Source organism: Saimiri boliviensis, chromosome X, assembly GCF_048565385.1.
Source record: "Saimiri boliviensis isolate mSaiBol1 chromosome X, mSaiBol1.pri, whole genome shotgun sequence".
In the NCBI taxonomy this organism is placed as follows: domain Eukaryota; kingdom Metazoa; phylum Chordata; class Mammalia; order Primates; family Cebidae; genus Saimiri; species Saimiri boliviensis.
The window spans coordinates 85,444,379-85,464,432 of NC_133470.1; the positions used below are offsets into that span (position 1 = coordinate 85,444,379).

At 47.3% G+C, this 20,054-nt stretch overlaps 1 protein-coding gene across 7 annotated transcripts in view; it reads right to left on the reverse strand.

Annotated features, from left to right (window-relative positions):
* ZNF185 (zinc finger protein 185 with LIM domain) overlaps positions 1-20,054 on the reverse strand; it is a 70,166-nt gene that overhangs the window by 19,192 nt on the left and 30,920 nt on the right. For 4 of the 7 annotated variants that reach the window (XM_074391410.1, XM_074391408.1, XM_074391409.1 and 1 more), the window contains 3 exons: positions 19,494-19,592; positions 14,434-14,523; positions 6,350-6,547 (listed from right to left, as the gene is read on the reverse strand). In XM_074391410.1, the coding sequence (XP_074247511.1) occupies positions 6,350-6,547; positions 14,434-14,523; positions 19,494-19,592 (387 nt within the window). Of the gene's footprint in view, positions 1-6,349; positions 6,548-14,433; positions 14,524-16,066; positions 16,154-19,493; positions 19,593-20,054 lie in introns of all 7 variants that reach the window. The other 3 variants (XM_074391414.1, XM_074391411.1, XM_074391412.1) reach the window with 3 other exon arrangements.

Here is a 20,054-nt window from a genome sequence, read left to right on the forward strand (position 1 = left end):
CTATGCATCTAAATTGGAGAAACAACTGGTATTCCAGAAAGACATAAGTTCAGTGTTAAGCATGAACTCATGGAGAACTAGGACGGCTGCCTTATCCTTCGTGGGTCCTTAAAGCTTTTGTTATTAAAGGTTCTGCATTCCATGACTCATCATGGAAAAGATAAAATAATCCAAAGTGAATATATTGGTGTGGTGACTTATAAATTGTGGAAATAGGGCCGGGCGCGGTGGCTCAAGCCTGTAATCCCAACACTTTGGGAGGCCGAGGCGGGTGGATCACATGGTCAAGAGATCGAGATCATCCTGGTCAACATGGTGAAACCCCGTCTCTACTAAAAATACAAAAAATCAGCTGGGCATGGTGGCGTGTGCCTGTAATCCCAGCTACTCAGGAGGCTGTATGTTGTGTATGTGTAGTATTTCAGTACCTCCAGATGGTATTACCAAATTAATTTACGAAATCTCCTCTATTCTATTTGACTTAGAGATAAATAAGTATCTATATAAATTAAATAATTATAAAACACTTGTAAATTAAGGAAACAAATTCTAATACTTTCAATGTAAACAACAAAAAAGTATTCTAAAAAAAACTAACCCAAATGCTTTTAAAATTCAGGTTCACTGAATTTACATAAAATTTGGCAAGCAAGACTAGTTTAATATTGTTAGTTTAATAGACAGCTATGTGTCTTGAGTTGGCAGCATTACATATAATACAATAGAATACAAGCATTTATTTGTACTCTACTTGGGTATAGTCCTCCTAAACTTAAACAGGTTTACATGTTGAATAAGTTAGTGTTATATCTACTACATGTTCAAGATTATAAAAATTTAAATTTGCTTTTAACCAAACTGAGTCATTATTCTGGCAAACTTTATTTCAATAGTAATTATGTTTTGTAATGTGTCAGCTTAAAGACAGTTTCTAAAATCTTTTTGGTAACTTAAAACCTTATACTTATGCTGAATTAAATTAACTAAATTCATTAAATACCTAGATCATTTGTAAAGAAGATAAAATACATAGTCACTAGACCTAATTTTAAGTTTGTATACTTTTTGCTTCTTTTTTTATGGTACAGTGTGACTGCATTTGGATCTGTTAAATGTGTTTATTTGTCCACGTTGCAAAATTGTACTATAAAAAGTATATAACTATAAAAAGTTACAGGATGTATATTCATAAGCTTTACTAGTCTGCTACAAAATGCTGGTATATGATATTTCAAAATTACTTACCTCCTGTTTTCTCTATAAAACAGAAGTTATTAATGGTTAAAACTATAATAAGTAAATAAGTATATATATATATATGTGTGTGTGTGTGTGTGTGTATGTAAATGAGACTGCTAAAAGTAATAATGGCAAAGGAAAACAACTTTGTATGCAAGGTATGCAAATATGCTTTTCTTAAGGAAAAAGAGAATAGCTTTGTCCTAAATTAAAATGACAAATAATTTTAAAAGGTATAAGTCAAAATGTAAACATATGTCTTTGAAATTAGCAAATGTTCACAGAAAAGGAATTTTGTTTGTCATGGTTAAAACTGCCTAGTATTTATTCAGTGTATTTATAAGATTTTCAAAAAAGAACTAATATCAAATATTATACTTGTATAAAAATTAAAATGTTGATTTCTCTGTTAAAATAACAAAGTTTTCTTAAGCTGGGCACAGTGGCTTATGCTTGTAATCCCAGCACTTTGGGAAGCTGAAGTGAGCAGATGACCTGAGGTCAGGAGTTTGAAAGGTCAGCCTGGACAAAATGGTGAAACCCTGTCTCTATCAAAAATACAAATATTAGCTGGGAGTGGTGGCACAGACCTCCTTGTAGCCTCCCAGGTACTCAGGAGGCTGAGGCAGGAGAATTGCTGGAACCCAGGAGGGGGAAGTTGCAGTGAGCCCAGATTATGCCACTGCACTCCAGCCTGGACAACAGAGCAAGACTCTGTCCGTCAAAAAAAAAAAAAAAAAAAAAAAAAAAAAAAAAAAAATCTTGATCATTGGTCTGTCCCTAATAAAAAGTCATAAATGTTCTGTTTTTCTTCTGAGTAGTCTGCCTAAATGTCAAAGATTTTATGTCTTATCAAAATACTGTAATGCCCTATCTGTATGTTGACTTTATTATGTCCTTAATTGTTTTTTAAGTCTTTTCAATTTTAAACGAAATGAAGGTTCTTTAAAATTTTTATAACTCTAATTCACTAACCAAGTATTATTTTCACTAACCCATAATCCTATTCAATCAAATGTTCAAGAACTCCTGACAGCTCTTAACATCTGCCTTCCCACAGTTAAATCTTAAATATATTTTACACCTAAAACTGACTTTGGGATTTTCCAGGGACTTTCTGGAAAAATCTCCAAGTTCCTTCACCTTGTAACAAGAAAGGTGCAAAAATGAATTAGTCTTATTTAATATTATATAAATCGCATTGGAAGCATTGTCAAATTTTTAAAAATGCAGAATCTTCGGACCAGGTGTGGTGGCTCACACCTGTAATCCTAGCACTTTGGGGGGCCGAGGTGGGCAGATCACCTGAGGTCAGGAGTTCGAGACCAGCCTGACCAACATGGAGAAACCCTGTCTCTACTGAAAGTACAAAACTAGCCAGGCATGGTGGTGCATGCCTGTAGTCCCAGCTGCTCAGGAGGCTGAAGCAGGAGAATCACTTGAACCCTGGAGGCAGAGGTTGCAGTGAGCCGAGATCATGCCTTTGCACTCCAGCCTGGGCAACAAGAGCAAAACTCCATCTCAAAAAAGAAAAAAAAAAGAAAAAAAACAGAATCTTTCCTAAGGTAGTCTATAATGGGCAAAATGTTCGTAATATAAATATTCTAGAGATTCCATAGAATTCCTAGTGGGTTTTCTGTGTCCTCAGTGCACATGAGATATTGCTCTTTATCACAGCCCCAGTGCTGCTTTACCTTATATTAGACAAGAACAATACAAGGTTATCAGTCATTATGTCAATTATTTTTTTAAAACGTTAACTTCATTGCAATTTTGCTTCTTTGATTTGTATCCAGCATATTCTAGGCCAGCGGTTTTGCACTGGAAATTCACATTGCTCACCAATGGAATATTGTGAATATACAGATGTTTAGGACCTTTCTTTAACTGCCAATTTCATTTTATTCTGCACCCAAATCTCATGGTTATAAATATGTTCTTACTAGGATATTTATGTTTTTCTCGCTGGCTTGACGCTTTCCCTTTTATAAAAGGAACATTGCCACCAATGTCACTAAGCTTTTGTTAGAACAAGCATTTATTTTCCCACATGGGGAATTCTACCGCTTTTTTCAAATGACTAAGGAATCCATTTCCTTAGTAAAATCATTCAAGAAATATAATGAGTTCTTCCTTTATCCCCCAAATTACATTGTCCTTATCATCCCCAGTCATCTGAAATGATGGAACCAATGGAGTATTAAAGTGAAAGCTTGCCAAATTGATGAAAAACTCAATCTCCCATGGCCTCAGGTTTTATCCTTAGCACTGACTGCCCTCTGGTCCTCTTGTGCTGGGTGATACCTACTGGACCCCCATATGAAATAATAACTAGCCTACCCATGAGAACTCCCTAGAGTCTAGACTCTCCAGGATTTGAACCTGGTCAATTCAGACATTTAAAAGTAATGACGAGGATTTTTTTTCTATTTTTCCATCTACTCTTTCTTGAAGTTCTGCTACTGTCATTGCCTACATCTCTAAAGGCTCTCACTCTGTCTGTCTCTGCCCTTCTTGGAACCCCAGGCTAGTTACCCACTAGGAAAGCACATCTAGTGGCTTCCTTCCTGGTGTGTGCTCAGACTAGGGATGAGGGAACGCTTGCTACTTAGAATTATGAGCAGTAAGCAGCCCTTAAGCCCCTGGTCCATAGACTCCGAATGCTGCCCATCAGGTGGCATAACATGGTTGACCCCTCCTGATGAACCTAGCCTACTGGGATGCCATGCCAGCAACTAGACCCGAAGACTGCAAAGAGAGAACTCAGCAGGCCTGGAAAGGGGATTTGTCCACAGTTGCACTCCAGCATGCTAAGGATTTAGACCACTAAGAGGAAGAGGAGAAGGGTGCTTGCAGAGTGCTGCTGTCCACCTCGGAAACACAGCACAGTGTGCCAGGGCAATGCAGCCAGGCCAGCCTAGGCAGGGCCTCCACCTGAAGGTGCCCTTGTTAGCTTGGGATCTCCATGGACCAGGCATTTGCTCAGTCTGCTGCAGGTAGCATAGTGGCAGGTTAGAGATACTTTGGCCACCCCCAAGCCAGGAGGGGTCACATACTCCACTCAGTCACTAGACCAGAAATGTGGCTTTTTCAATTGTCACTTCCCTCTCTCTCACTGCCCTCCCAAGTCTTATCTGTCATCCCATTTGGAATCCAGTCTTCTTATTTTACACTTTTCTCTATCTCCATCTCCACAGTTAGGACCCTAGTCCAGCCCCATAATTTCTTATGTGGAGGATTCTGTAGCCACTTCCTATTCTCCCTGCCTCCACTCTGCCCACTTCAGTCCACTCTTCTCACGCTACTGAAGAGCCCACTGCAAAGCAAAACTCTCACTGGATCATTCCCTGCTTCAAACCTTCCTGGTTCCTCTTGGCCCTTGAAGGAATATCTAAAATCCTTGTTATGGCATGAAGTTCCAATCCTGCCCATCTGTGTCAGGGGTCCCCAAGCCCGTCACTGGGTTTGGTGATTCACAAGGACAGCTCACAGGACACAGCACAATTGTCATACTCAAGGCCATGGTTTATTATAGTGAAAGGATACGAAGCAAAATCAGCAAAGGGAAAAAAGTATTAAGGCAAATTTATGGGGAAACCCAGGAACAAGCTTCCAGAGTCCTTTCCCAGTGGGTCACACAGGATGCCCTCAGTTCCCCTCAGCAGTGACTTGTGACAACATGTGTGAAGTGCTGCCGAGCAGGGCAATTCATTAGACTCAGAGTCCAACGATTTTATTGGGGACTGGTGACATAGGCACCCTCTGCTGAGATCTTACCTAACATGCACACATTGCTTTCACCTAAAGGAAACCATCTCCATTATCTTGTAGCGGTAATTATCTACACACCCCTCCCACATCCATCACATCATGGCTAATTTCAGAGAGTTGTGTACCCCACCAACTGCACCTCCTTATCTTCCACTCCCTCCTCAATCCATTATAATCCAACTACAGCCTTTCTCACTGCCCCAACCTACTTCCATTAAGGCAGTCTTCCTGTAAAGAAAGCCTTTCCTGACACTCCGTCTGAAAAACCAAAGTTGTTCACTCCGTGTCTCTGGACTGGGCCCCTCCAGGGCCTGGGGCCAAGGAATCAAAGATGGTTAGATATTCTTAGAAGGCAAAACTTGTTATCTAACAGTTGAGCCAGGCCCTAAAAATAACCTCCTGTCTAACTATTAGTAATTATGGAACCTCTGTGGTACAAGAAGTCCCAGAACAAAGAAGGTGGATGACCGTGTTTATTTCATCCCTGCAAAAGGAGCCCCAGGCCCACCTGCTCCCCCCAGCAGATGTGCTGCTGGACTCCACCAACTCCTCTCTCTTGGGGCAATGTGAGTCTTGGCTGTCTCCTTCTACATTTCTATCTTGTGTAAGAAACTGTTCGCTTTCCACCCTCAGAATCACTGGCCTGGTGACATGTCCAGAGTTTTATGGACGTGTAGTGTTGGCACTGGTAGGTGAGATGCATTCAAGAGAGCCTCAGTTGAAACTCTCACACCAGTGCCACATGGTCAGCTCCAGGCACAGGCACACTTGTCCTCCTGCACACACCCGCACACACCTGCACATGGCCACCGCATCCTGCATCACTCACTCTCTCATGCCTCCTCACATGTGCTCCCTTTCTCTCCTTCTGGCCTCTCTCTCTCTCTCTCTCTGCTTCACTCTGTCACTCTTTTGCACTTTTACCCTCTTTTTTGCTCTTTCACACTCTGTCCTTCTCTGACAACATCATTTTACCCACACAAATAGCCCTCACCCTTCCCAGGACGCCCCCTGTAGAGCATCTGGACTCTGGGAGACAGCCTTCCTTCCTGTCCCATGCATTGGGAATTAGCCTGGACTTCTCACACCTGGGGACAGACACATCCTCCTATCACAGTCCCCTCCAAGCTCCTTGAGCCACAGGAAGCCCAAGGATAGTGCTCTACTCCCAGGGAATCACCACCATGACCCACTCACAGAACAGGAGCCCAGGCACCACCTGGGTGCACAATGTGTCGGGTCCTGGTACGAGGTGTGAGGAACTGGTTCCTCCCCGGGTTGTAGACATCAATAAAAACACCAGCCCTAGAGGCAGAGCCCAGTGCAGCTCAGCCCTTACCTGCTGGCGCAGCTCTCTTGTCCAACGAGTTGCTCACATCCACTGGGGCTGCTCTGCCACTCTGGGGTGCTGAGATCTGTAGGTTGCTGAGTGCGTACAGCTGGGTCTCCTTGGCCACCTCCTGGGGCTCCAGGGCTCTCCTGCCAGGCCTCTCTGGCCTTGGCGGCCACATTCTTCTCCTCATAATCAGCTAAGACACTGAGGAAGAATAAGCACCCTTATGCGGCAAGTGCTCTGAGACTAACCCTGGCTCCGCCGCAGCATGCAGGCTGGCTATAACCTCCTGTGGACTTGGAGGGAGGAGCCAGGCACAGCCCCCATTCCAGAGAGCAGACAGTCTCCTCCTTGGTAGGAGCCCACCACTGCTCTGTTTTCACTGAAAAGGCCTCCAGGTGTAATAGACGAAGCCGAAGCCTCCGATGCCTTTTTTTTTTTTTTTTTTTTTGACAGAGTCTTGCTCTGTCACCAGGCTGGAGTGCAAGTGGCGTGATCTCGGCTCACTGCAATCTCCGCCTCCCAGATTCAAGCGATTCTCCTGCCTCAGCCTCCCAAGCAGCTGGGATTACACGTGCCCACCACCACGCCCAGCTAATGTTTGTATTTTTAGTAGAGACAAGGTTTCACTATGTTGGCCAGGATGGTCTCGATCTCTTGATCTTGTGATCCACCCGCCTCAGCGTCCCAAAGTGCTGGGGTTACAGGCAAGAGCCACTGCACCCGGCCACCTCTGATGCCTTTGTGATTGTTGTTTGGAGGCAGAGTCTCACTCTGTGGCCCAGGCTGGACTGCAGTGGCACCATCTCGGCTCACTGTAACCTCTGCCTCCCAGGCTGAAGTCATCCTCCTGTATCAGTCTCCCAAGTAGCTGAGACTACAGGTCCACACTACCACATCCAGCTAATTATTTATTTATTTATTATTTTAATTTTTGTAGAGATGGGGTTTCACCAAGTTGCCCAGGCTGGTCTCAAGCAATCCTCCCACCTTGGCCTCCCAAACTGCAGGGATTGCAGGCATGTACCACTGCACCCGGCCTTCCAATTTTTGGCTTTTGCCACCCCTGAATCCAGCAAAAAGGGCAGGGCTTCCCCAGATGTCTCAGGCATCAAGCTCCGCAGGGGTCTTCCCTGGCCTCACCCCATGCTTGCACTGCACTCTCAAGGCTGGGTACCATGGGAAACAGGCTGCTAGTTGATTTTCCACTTGCATACCCCTTCCACCACCAGCCCCACCCTGAGGTGCAAGGTACTGCTTCCCGAGTCTACTAGGCCAGGGGCAAACACCAAGTTGGGTTACTAAGAGCGTGAGCCCAGCATTTCAGAATGAAAATCTAGTTCACCATCACCTCAATCCTAGATCACTCTGAATGTAACTTTCCCGATATCATCAGCTTGCCTTCAATAGCTAGTGGGGGCTTCCCGGGACAAGAACACACTACCAACTACCCTGGGACTCTTTATATATAGGAGTTAACTTTGTCTATGCAGACTCACAGCCTTCAAGCTGGAAATACAAGGCAAACATTGGCCACACTTTTTGGAAATTATGCCCTGAAAGCAATGTGATTCTTCAGCCTCAGGTGGAGGTGGGGAACTAAAATTCTCCAGCAGGGACAGCAAGCCAACTGCCACCTCCAGCTGCAGCAGGCAGAACTGCAGGCAAGTGAGTGTGCTGCCACACAGTAACTGTGGGGAGCCCTCCCATGGGGCCTGTGCTTCTCTGTGCAGCTTCCACCCTTAGGGTGTGCTGCAGCCCATGTAGATGCCAACAGTGGTTTGCACAGGTAACACCAGTCCCAGGGTTGCCAGGAGGCTGCCCTGACACACCCACTTTACCTCTGCCAGTGACATGCTTGCTTGAGCCAAAGACAAACATACAAGGCCTGAAGAGCTCATCTCCCTACAGTGATAGCCCTGAGCTAGCTTTACTATGGATTTTATCAGAGTCTCGCCCTGTCCCATGTACTCTGTAGAAATACTCTAGTAGAGGTTGCCCCCATCAAGTTTGTGGATAAAGCCAGGATTCTCCACAAAGGGAAATTTGGGCTCCACTGTGACACAAGGACAAATGGATAAACAAGGCATCTTCGTTCCTAGGCCTGTGGCAGGGCCACTATGATTTTAGGAGATATGACCTACGTGGGTCATAAAAAGAAAATCTTAGGCAAACATTCACAGGAAGCTCTGCTGGACAATGTAACATCCAGGGGAGTGACTTCCCAGCTATCCTGTCTGAGCCCCTCATGAACTGCCTGGAAGTCAAGTGGTTAAAGATAGGCAAGGTAACACGGGATAGTGACCAATGGGGCTTGGATTTGGGATTAATTTCTCTGAAGCATTTCCTTCTGAATGTAACTGGACCAAAGATCCAGTAGCCTAGTACAGCCACTGTCAGTTCCTAACTCTACACACTTCCATTCTTGACAAAAAAAAAATTGTACTCCTGGCATAGTGGTTCACGCCTGTAATCTCAGTACTTTGGGAGGCAGAGGGGGTGGATCAGTTGAGGTCAGGAGTTTGAGACCAACCTGGGAAACACGGCAAAAATTCATCTCTACAAAAAATACAAAAATTAGCCAGGTCCAGTGGGGTGTGCCTGTAGTTCCAGCTACTTGGGAGGTTAAGGCAGGAGAATCACTTGAGCCTGGGAGGCAGAGGCTGCAGTAAGCTGAGATCACTCCATTGCACTCCAGCCTTGGGCGACAGAAGCAAAACACTGTTTCAAAAACATATATATATATATAATCTATTTGTATATATATATATATATATATATATATGATATATATACATATATATTACATATATTTAATCTATATATAAATATTTGTAGAAATGAGGTCTCACTATGTTCCTCACACTGTTCTCAATCCCCAGAACTCAAGTGGTCTTCCCGCCTCTGCCTCTCAAAGTATAGGATTACAGGCAGGCCTGAGCCACTGCACCCAGCTGATACTTCCACTCTTGTACTACCTCCGCTAGACTCCTCCATTGGCGAACAACCTTGCCAGTAGTGAGGAAATGTGGTACCTAAACTTCACCTGATCCTCATGCAGAAAAAAACATAAAATTCAGAAGCCCGTGCTGGCAACATAATGAGGAAAACAGCATGTTCTAGATCTAAAATTTGATGACAAAAATTTAGTAGGAAGGAGATGAGATAGTGTGTCTTGTCAAATGAAATCAAGCCAATAAAGCTGACAAAGTCATCTTTCCAGAGAGAGGAGGTATTACTCTGGTATTACTTCACTTAGCTCGCAAGTTTAAATGTCCTATATGCTTTACACATACAAACTCATTTAGCCGTTTCAACAACCCTATATGGTAGGAAGTAAGATTACCACTATTCTACACGAGAGGAACCTGAGGCACAGAGGAGATGAGTAAGATGCCCAAGGCCACGGAGCTTGTAAGTGACAGAGCTTGGATTGGAACCCAAAGAACCAGAGTCCAGGCTCTCAACCACATACCATACCCTCTCTCCCTTATAGTGTGATGGAGTAGCCCAAGGTAGAATACAGCAGAGTCCCTACAGTCTGGGACAGTTGAAATTGTGTTGTAACCTGTGGGGGGTTCAGTCAGGATGGTGGGAGAAATTGTAAAGTTATAGAAAATAATCGCAAACCTTCTTGGAAAGCCAGGGGGGTTGCATAGTTTCAGTAAAAGATCTGGCTGAAGGCAGCCTATTCTCTTTAAGTTGATAGCGGAAAAGCAAATAACAAAGGAAGGCAAAGTAGTCTATCTAAATAGTTTCTTTACTCATGTGGTCCCAAGACTAACCTTTAACCACCCGCAGGTGCATGATTGCTCTCTACTCAGGGGTTCAGCAATGTTAATTACCCTCTAGTAGTGTTTACTCACGACCTCTGTCATTTAATCTGTACTAAATAAATGCGAACTTTGCCAATCGAGGCGACGCTGTAGACTAAGGAGCAGAGTACCTTAGTAGGACTAACAGGTAAGATATCTGTGTCAGTGTATATTATTCATCCGTAGTGGAAGCCTGGGTCTGCGGGTGAGACCCCGGCAGTAACCTAGGGAAAGTAAGTCTCCACTGCCCTGCAGGATGACAGGATAATGCCACGCCCATGGCGCTCCGTCATCAAACTTCTAGGGAAGGAAACCCCTCCTCACTGACCCCCCCCAGCCCAGCCCAGTCAGCCCGAGGACCCAGCGTGGCTGGAGGGTCCAGCTGCCCTCCCTGTTCACACTTCTACACCCGCTTCCACTGGACAGCTCTGACGACCCGTGTCCCGTGTCCCAGAGCCCATGGCCGCCAGGGCTCCCTAAGAAACAATCTCAGGCCACAGGAGCCCCGTTCAGTCCCTCGCGGAACCGCACTTCCTCCCGCTGGCGACGGTCCACGCGCGGTCACCCCAAGGCCACTCTGGCCGCGGCTGCAGACCTTGCGCCTAAGACCGGGCAGCCAGCGCCTCGGACCCATTCGTGATCCTTGGGCGCCCTCTGGCGGCCGGCGCGGGCACGGCCTCATGAGAAACCCCACCGAGGCCGAGCTCGCCGCCGGCGGCCATTTCGTTTTGCATTTTCCCGGCGGGCGCTGCGACTGAATTCGCGGCTGCAAGAAATGGCGGCGTGCGCAGGCGCACTCACTGCGGGCGCGCTCTCGCCGACGTGCACTGGCACGCACGCGTCGCGTACGCCAGTGGCGAGTGCGCATTCGCGCAGGCGCACACGTCCTACGCCCGCTAGCCAGAACCTGGGGAAGCCAAGGGTTGCCGCTGTGTTCCGCCCCTTTTTCTCTTCCTTCCCTTATGTTTTCTCAGAGAGGTCGTAAAAGCTCTAGAGCAGGGGTTGTCAACCTCAGCACTATTACCAGTTTGAGGCAGATTAATTCTGTGGTGTGTCTTGGGGGATATGGGGCGGGTGCTATCCTGTTTACTGTATGTTTAGCAGCATCCAAGACATCTACACATAAGAAGCCAGTAGTATCTCCTGCTCCCGATTTTGACGACCAGAAATGGCTCCCAGCCATTGTACCATAGCAGGCTGGAAGGTTTGGGAGATTCCTCCTGGTTCAGAACCACTCATTGAGAACAATGGTTCTCAACCTAGCCTGGAAGGAGAATAAACTGGGGAGCTTTGAAAAAGACACCGATGATGGGGACCCTCCCCAGAAAAATAAAATCCAAATCTCTACCTGCGGCTTAGGAAAGTTTTTGTTGTGTCATAAACCAAAAATAAAATTCTAAGCTCCCCAACTGACACTTTTCTCGGCCAAGGGGACCCAACGTGAACAACTAGTTCAGGTCATGATAAGAAAGGGGAAGGTCGGACATGCCTCAATATATTATCCTCTCTCTGGAATTTAGGCACAACTGACCAGCATTAACATTGAGAGAGATATTCAGACTGACAAGACAGATTCCTTGAAGCAATAAGATGCCAAATTACAACCTGAGTCTAGTATAGCATGACAGAGAGCAGTTAACGAAAGAAATTGAAGCATTTTACACACACACACACACACACACACACACACATATATATACATATTCTGAAATTACCCTGCAAAGCTGTCTCTCCTGCGGGAAATGTACATTCTGTAGAGAATCTCCTTCCCTTTCCAGGACTTTTTCTGATCTCAAGAATTTAGCTGAGAGTCTAGCACCTGTTAAAGGTCTGAATAAGAAACATTTGCCATCTATTGCTTCTAAGGGTGGCCACCCATGAGACTTCATCTATATAAGGACCTTGGTCTCCACAACCCCTTATCTTAACCCAGGCATTCCTTTCTATTCATTCCAGGTCCTTAGATAATAGCAACTCTTTCAACCAATTGTCAATCAGCAAATCTCTGAATCCACCTATGACCTGGAACCCCACTCCCACCCCCACCACACCCCAGCTTCGAGGTGTCCTGCCTTTCTGGAGCTAACTAATGTATACCTCAAATAGATTAATTGATGTCTTATGTCTCCCTAAAACATATAAAACCAAGCTGTAACTGAACATGCTCTCAGGACCTCCTGAGGCTGTGTCACAGGTCATGGTCCTCACATTTGGCTCAGAATTTCTTCATATATTTTACAGAGTATGGCCTTTTTCATCAGCAGTGTGTTTCAGTACTTCCTAGTTGACTATCAAGTACAGCCAGAGTCGTGAAACACCGTAATCAAGAAAGTCTGTATTGGCTGTGCACACTGGCTCACGCCTGTAATCTCAGCACTTTGGGAGGCTAAGGTGGGTGGATTGCTTGAGGTCAGGGGTTCGAGACCAACCTGGCCAACATAGTGAAATCCTGTCTCTACTGAAAATACAAAAATTAGTCGGGCATGGTGGTGTACGCCTGTAATCCCAGCTACTCAGGAGGCTGAGGCAGGAGAATAGCTTGAACCCAGGAGGCGGAAGCTGCAGTCAGCCAAGATCACACCAGTGCACCCCAGCTGGGGCAACAGTGAAACTCCATCTCAGAAAGAGAGAGAGAGAGAAAGTCTGATTTTGTAGACATTTAAACGTCAGAGGAAAGTAGTTTGAGCCTGGCTCTAGTATTGGCTGGATCTGGGCTCTGTTCATAGGTGTGTTCATCACAGGAGTGAGTTCCTCAATCTTCTCCTCTGTCAAGTTGCATACTAAGAATACATCCTTTTCCAGGTTTGGGGAGAATTAAGTGCGATACACACACAGCATGTTAACTATGTTAACCAGCTGTAAGTTACTAATTCTGGGTCTTGAGACTAGGCTCCAAAGACAAGATTTCATAAAGTAGTTTTTGGTAGTTTCTCCTGAGGATTTTCTTAGAGCCCCTTCCCTTGGAATTCAGCTCTGCCACTTGTAAGGCCTTAGCTAAGTCACTTACTCTTTCTGTGCTTCAGTTCCCCACCTTACCCATCTCCCAGGGTTGCTAAGGAGGCTGTAAGACACCTAGTACAGGACAGTATTGTTGTCAGCTATTGTTTTCACTCTGACTATTAATTGTCAGTGCAATTTGAAAGAGAAAAGAAACAGAATAAGACCCCATACCTTAGATATCCATTGCCCATCCCAGCCACCAGCATCCTGGTTTAAACAAAATAGCAACAGCAATGTGGTGTGAAAACGCAAACATGCGTTTACCTTTTAAACACCTAAATCACATCAGGATCCCCTTTGGCTTAAAACTTGAAATAAGATCCTATCTCTTAATCATGGCTGACCAAGGCCCTGCTCCATCTATGCCCCTCCTCATTGGCCAGGCTCCAGTCACTTTGTCCTTTGGACCATACTAAGTATGTTCCCACCTCAGGGTTATTTGGTTTGTGGTTCCTTATCTACAGCTCTCTCCATCATGCTGTTTCTAGAGTTGGCTCCTTCTGCTCTTTAGAGGAGCTCACCTGAGTTGCCTTCCCAGGAGGCACAGAGACCTAGGCTCCAGGCTTTTGGGTTTTGTTGTAATTAGGCATAAACCTTTGAGAGACTGTGAAGAGGACCATATGAGATACTGTGAGTAGAGGGCTGTACACACAGTAGGCTCAAATATCACAGCACAAGAGGCCAGTCAAGCCCTACCTAGTTCACTGAGCCTCCTCTGCCAGCACTCCCTGACAAGGACACTCATCGCTGGCCACACCCAGCTACATACGGTGCCCAGGAAACACCAGGATCTCTTGAGCCCTTTGTGTATCCTGTTCCCTCTGCTTGAAGGACTCCTCGTCACCTGTCAACATGCCATTCAAAAGTCACCTTTCCATGAAGCTCCCTTCCCCTGCTCTAGCGCTGATGTATTGCTCTAATCTGGACCAGGCTTTGCCCACTCCCCTGCCTGAGAGCTCCTGGAAGGCAGCGGTGTTTCTGATTTGTTTGTGTGCCTCAGCGTCCAGCAAAAGGCAGGTGCTGTCAGAGTGGCTGCTGACTGAAAGACCCTTTCTGACTATGGGATACATCCTGGTCATGGCAATAGTGTTTCATGGAAAGCTCCATGGCCCCAGAAGCAAGAGGGTTCCAGTTGGGGCTTCTGCCTTTGCTATGTGCCTCAGGGCAGCTCACAAACTTTCCTGGCCTCACCTTCCCAACCAAAGGCCAATGGACACGCAGCCTAAGCTGCCTCTCTGCACCCAAGAAGCTCGGCACTGTCTGCTCATGTCTTACCCCTTTGGGTCTGCCTTTGCATTCTCCAGGGCTGCTGTGCTGTCGCTCTTCCTGTCAGCAGGGACAGCAGAGACTGAAGTGGCACTGGAGCTGAGGAAGGAAATACAGGCCTGCTGAGATTTCAAACCAAAGGAGTTTGTGGCCCAGGGCTTCCCCCTCTAGGCTGCCTTCTCACCAGAAAGGGAGGAACTGTGTCTTCCAGTAAAGGCTGGTGTCTCATTCTTGGCATTAGTGTGGCACTGATGCCACTGTGTGTGATAACCTAGTGTCAGCTTTGAACATGGCCTTAGCACCTGAGTTCAAGAGCAAGCACTGCCCCTGACCAACTTTGGTTCCCTGGGGAATTCTCCTCCTGGTTTTTGGTTCTAGTATCCTGTAAGGTACATGGATGTTCTTTGGTCAAGGAATAGGCGGAGGGAGGTATCCAGGCCTACATGACTCAGTGAGTCCGGTGTGCAAGTGCATACCTCCACTTGTTATAAAACCTGTTTAAGTTCATACTTGGCTCTAAGCCACAATTGTCCGTAAAAGGTATCACTGCCCTGTTGCTGCTGTGCATGGGGGACATGGCTCTGGGGCTGTTGGGGCTCGGCTCAGCTCAACATGGCTTGACATGGCGGATGCACAGGCATCCAGAGAAAGAGAGACAATAAGAGCTGTCCATCTTTGCAGATGGACAGAGGGTAGCCAGGACACAGCTTGGCCTGCTCGTGCCCAGGGAGAGGAAGAATTAAGCTGCTGACCCTGAAGGCAAGGGGGAGCTGGCCACGCAGCTGTGCATGGGGGTCGCTGGACTAAGCCGCTGAGACTGGGCAGACAGTGTGAGAGAAAGCTGCTAATGAGAAAGCTAGTTTGAGAAAGCTGTGCAAGAGAGCTGCTGCTGAAAAAAGCCATGTCTCATTTACCTGCTATCTCTCGAGTGTTTTTCCAGCTCCCTGCCCCATGTCCACCCACTCCCTTCAGCCCTCAGCGGGAGCTGGAACCTGACCCTAAGCATGACATATCCTTACCTGACCTATACCTCCTTAGGGCTGGTGAGAGTCAATATTGTTCCTCACTAGGGTTGGCCAAATGCTCCACAAACCCACAGCAAAGTGGCCATGCCCACTGGTGGATTGGTGGGTGAAACAGGGCAGATGCCTACAGCCTGGGAATCCATAGCTTCTTCCATTATACCTTTGTTCCCCAGGAGCCATTTGCCCATCCCAGCCACCTATCACATGCTCCTGGGGATTCAGCCCTCTAATTCTGGCTGCCTCTGGGAATCTTCTCCCTGACTCCTGCTTGCTGAACCTAGCTGTAGTCCCAACAGCAGAGGTTCCTGAGACCTCCAAGCAGGATCTCTTCCCAGGCTCTGCCTTCCGATGCCCTCCTCTCTGCCACCTCACCTTGGGTCCATGTAGGTTGGTGCTGGACTCTCTGGGTGAGCAGACATGTCACCAATCCCTGTTCTTCCACTGCCCCTGGTCAGGGCCCCCCTTGGGATTCCCTGTCTTGCTGTGATCACCTGGTGTTAAAGTGGCATGGAGCTGAGAAGTTTGAGGGGGACCTTGGGGTGCTACAGCTGCGGCTGAGCCCTGAAGGCTGTGTCTGGCAATGGGATAGGGCACTAGGGCAGTTGTCCTGCCCTTACCTGATGGCTGCCGGTCCAGGCTTGCAGGACTGAGAGTTGGCACTGTGCACATCTAGGAAAGAGGCAAAGCTAGCAGCTGAGCATGGCCTGGTCCAGGTTCGAGACTGTGTCTGTATGTCTGCCCTCTCCCAAGAGAGTGGCTTCTGCCCCGATAGATCATGAGGACCAAGAAAATGCTCAAATGGACACTTGGGGCACAATATTTATCTCTCAAGGCAGTCTGACACCTGGGGCTCTGTGACATAGTGGTTGCTCCCTGGCGTTGCCTGCATTCAAATCATGGCTTTCCTATCTCCTAGCTGTGTGACCTTGGGCATGTTACCTGACCTTTCTGGGCCTCAGTTTTCTCATCAGTGAAATAGGGATGATAATCATGTCTGTCTCATAAGTACTCTGAGAAAAGCAAATGAGTTCATAGATGCCAAGTACTTTGAGGAATGCCTGGGCCATAATATGTGCTCATGTGTTCCTGTTACTACGGGGCCCTGTGGCTGTCTGTCCACCTGTATTCACCCACTCAGTACGGATTTATTGGGGACTTTCGTACTCAACCTTCCCAGGGTTGAGCCACCTTCTCTGTGTCTCTGTAAACCGGGCAGACTGATGCTCACAGCGTGCTCAACAATTACTGAGCACTCACTAAGAGGCCCTCTTGTTTGGTCCCAGACCTCTTTATACAAGTTGTATTTGTACAAGAAGAGGGCAGCAGGCCCTGGCCTCTGAAACCAGCGTCTCTGAGCAGGTCTAGGCAAAGGTCCCTGGGCCAGGGACTTGGTTCTTGGTTCTTTGAGCTGCCACTACTGGGGAAGAATCACTAAGTTCAATGATGAAGGAAATCCGTGAAAACGAACGGAAAAGAAAAGTGGTTGTTTCCACAAGAAACAGCCTTTCCTTTGGAAAAACAGTAAAGGATTTTGTTGAAAATCATTGTCAAACTAAGTGCGGTCAGCCCTCTGTGTTGTGAGTTTCACATCTATGGATTCAACCAACTTCAGATTGAAAAGATCTGGGGCCGGGTAAAGTGGCTCATGCCTGTAATCCCAGCACGTTGGGAGGCTGAAGTGGGTGGACTGCTTCAGCCCACGAGTTTGAGATCAGCCTGGGTAATATAGTGAAACATTGTCTCCACCAAAAATACAAAAATTAGCCAGGCATGGTGGTACACGCCTGTAGTCCCAGCTAGTCGGAAGGCTGATGTTGGAGGATCCCTTGAGCCCCAGACGTTAAGGCTGCTGTTAGCTGTGATCATTCCACTGCAGTCCAGCCTGGGTAACAGAGAAAAACCCTTTCTGAAAAAGAAAAGAGGAGAGGAGAGGAAAGAAGAGGAAGATAGGAGAGGAGAGGAGAGGAGAGAAAAGATATTTGGGAAAAAATTTAAAAGAATGAGTGCATCCGTACTGAACATGTACAGGCTTTTTTTCTGTCATCATTCCCTAAATAATACAGTATAACAACTATTTACATACCACTTACATTGTATGAGGCATTATCCTAATCTAGAGATGTTTTAAAGGGTACAGAAGGTTGTGCATAGGTTACATGCAAATGCTACACCATTTTATATCAGGGACTTGAATATGCATGGATTTTGGTATATGAGAGAGGTTCAGGAACCAATGCCCCATAGATACCTAGGGACGACTATATAGGTAAGACAACTGTAAAAGACTAGATTAGAGCAGGCGCTGTGGCTCACACCTGTCATCCCAGCACTTTGGGAGGTCGAGGCTGGCGGATCATGTGAGGTCAGGAGTTCAGTACCATCCTGGCAAACATGGTGAAACCCTGTCTCTACTAAAAATACAAAAATTAGCCGGGCGTGGTGGTGCATGCCTGTAGTCCCAGCTACTCGGGAGGCTTAGGCAGGAGAATTGCTTGAACCCAGAAGGTGGAGGTTGCAGTGAGCTGAGATCGCACCACTGCACTCCAGGCTGGCTGGTAGAGCGAGACTCTGCCTCAAAAAAAAAAAAAAAAAAAAAAAAGAAAGAAAAAATCCAGAAGATTCTTCAGATAATTTTATAAGCTACTTTGAGGCTTGGTTTCACTTTAAGGAACAGTGGCTTCTTGCTATGAGGGTGCATAAGCAGGAGGGGGCGACGTGGAGGAGCCAAGAACCGCAGACAATCACGGGAGACCAGAAGTCTTTCCTGTGCCAGCCGTCAGCAAAGCCAGTCAAGCTGCGCCACCGTGGGGACAGCGGTAGGAGCCCAGACTGGATTGAAGGCCATGGGTTCTGCCATGCAGGACCCAGTGGGCCATGGGAAAGTGTTTGGACTTTATTCTAAGGCAAATGGAGAGCCACTAGAAGGTTTTAGCCGGGGAGAAATGTGATCTAACTTTATTTTTAAAAGATCCCTCCAATGCCTCTGCAGACAGCAAAAAGATGCAGGCTGCATGGACAGGGCTCTAGCAGAGTCCTCCCCATTAGTGGCAGCTCCAAGAACACAGTCTTAGGTGACCTTTCGTTGGATCTGCTCAGAAACAGGGGTTTCAAATGCCAGAACCTGCTTTCCCCTTCTTCCTGTGTTGACTTGTGGGCCTGGATTTAGAAGTCAGGCTCAAGCTCCAGGCGTGAATTGCACACTATTGAAGTTAGTGAGGGAAAGGGGCCCAGGTGTGCTGAGGGAAGCAGGAAAGCAGTCAGTGGGGCCTCCCCCACAGGACTCCCTGTTTGGCCGGACTGCAGTAGGATTCAGGAGGCAGATGGTATCTTGAGGTTGTAGCTCTTTGCAGACGCCGGCTTTGCCACTCTTCCCTAGCCATCTTCTCCAAACCAGAAGGGCTCTAGCACAGTTTGGAGCTAAACTATTTATGCCAACATCTGCACACCTAGCCTTTGCCCCAAAGATGATTCAGGCTTCGTTTGGAACCATTTAGGGACAAGTGGGACCTTTCCACTCCTCAAATCACCTGAGAAAGTGGCCCAGGTCCAGCTGCTCTTCCTCTCCCTGAACCTCAGAGCAGAGCTGGCTGGGGGAGGTGTGGGGCAGGAAAAGGGGACGGGGACAAAGCAGGAGCAAAGCGCCTCCTAGCTGGTCCTCAGAGCAAAACCGAGAAGTAACAACTTCCGGTTGTTACAAATGCCGACTCTTCCATCATTCACTCATTAGTTTGTCCCCACACGTTCATTGGACCAGCCCAGGACCAGCACCATGTGCGGTGAGGGCTCCAGCTGTGAGTGGGCCTGGTGCCCACTCTGGAGGAGCTTGACGGCCAGTGGCAGGGGTCAGAAAAAAGAACAAGATTCCAAGAAGTAGAAAGCCCAAGGACACAGGATGTGGTGGAGGGCGGAAGTGTAGGAGAAGCAGTAGACAGGGGCCATGGGAAGTGACCACTGCCCCACCCCCAGCAGCCCAAGCAGCCTGGCAGGCTGACCTTGGCCTGTCACCAGGGGCATGAGAGAACATGCCTCCCCTGGGCAGCTCACCTTTCTCTCTTGGAGCCGATGTCTACTGCAGCCACGCCTTCAAGCCGGGAGCCCGGGGCTCCGGATCCCACATTGCCATCACTCAACTGTGCACTTGACCTGTTATGAGAAGAGGAGCATTTGCTGACTCTGGTTGCGTTTTGATCTCAGCTAACCCAGATGCCATGGCAGTGGGCCTCAGGACCAGAAGCACAGGCCTTTGGCTGCTATTCTGTGTTGCTCTGACCAGAGCTGAGCCAAGCCCAAGTTGACTCTAACAGGAAGTATTTATGTGTTTTTCCCAAACCTGATGGGTTGGTTGGGAGTAAGGTGGAAGATAAGGAGGAGGCCAGATCGTGCGGGGCTGATTGCCAACAGAACAAGGGGCGAGGCATGTGAGGCTGGTAATAAGCCATAGACGGCTCCCCTTCCTCATTCCCAGGGCTCAGTGTCCCAACTGGGGGCTCCAGGGATGCAAAATGAAAAGAGGGGTCTGTGTGTTCTTAGCTGTAACTTGCCACCAGGTTTGCATTGAGGAAATGCCCAGTTTGCAGCCACTGCTCACCAGACATATTTGGTGCT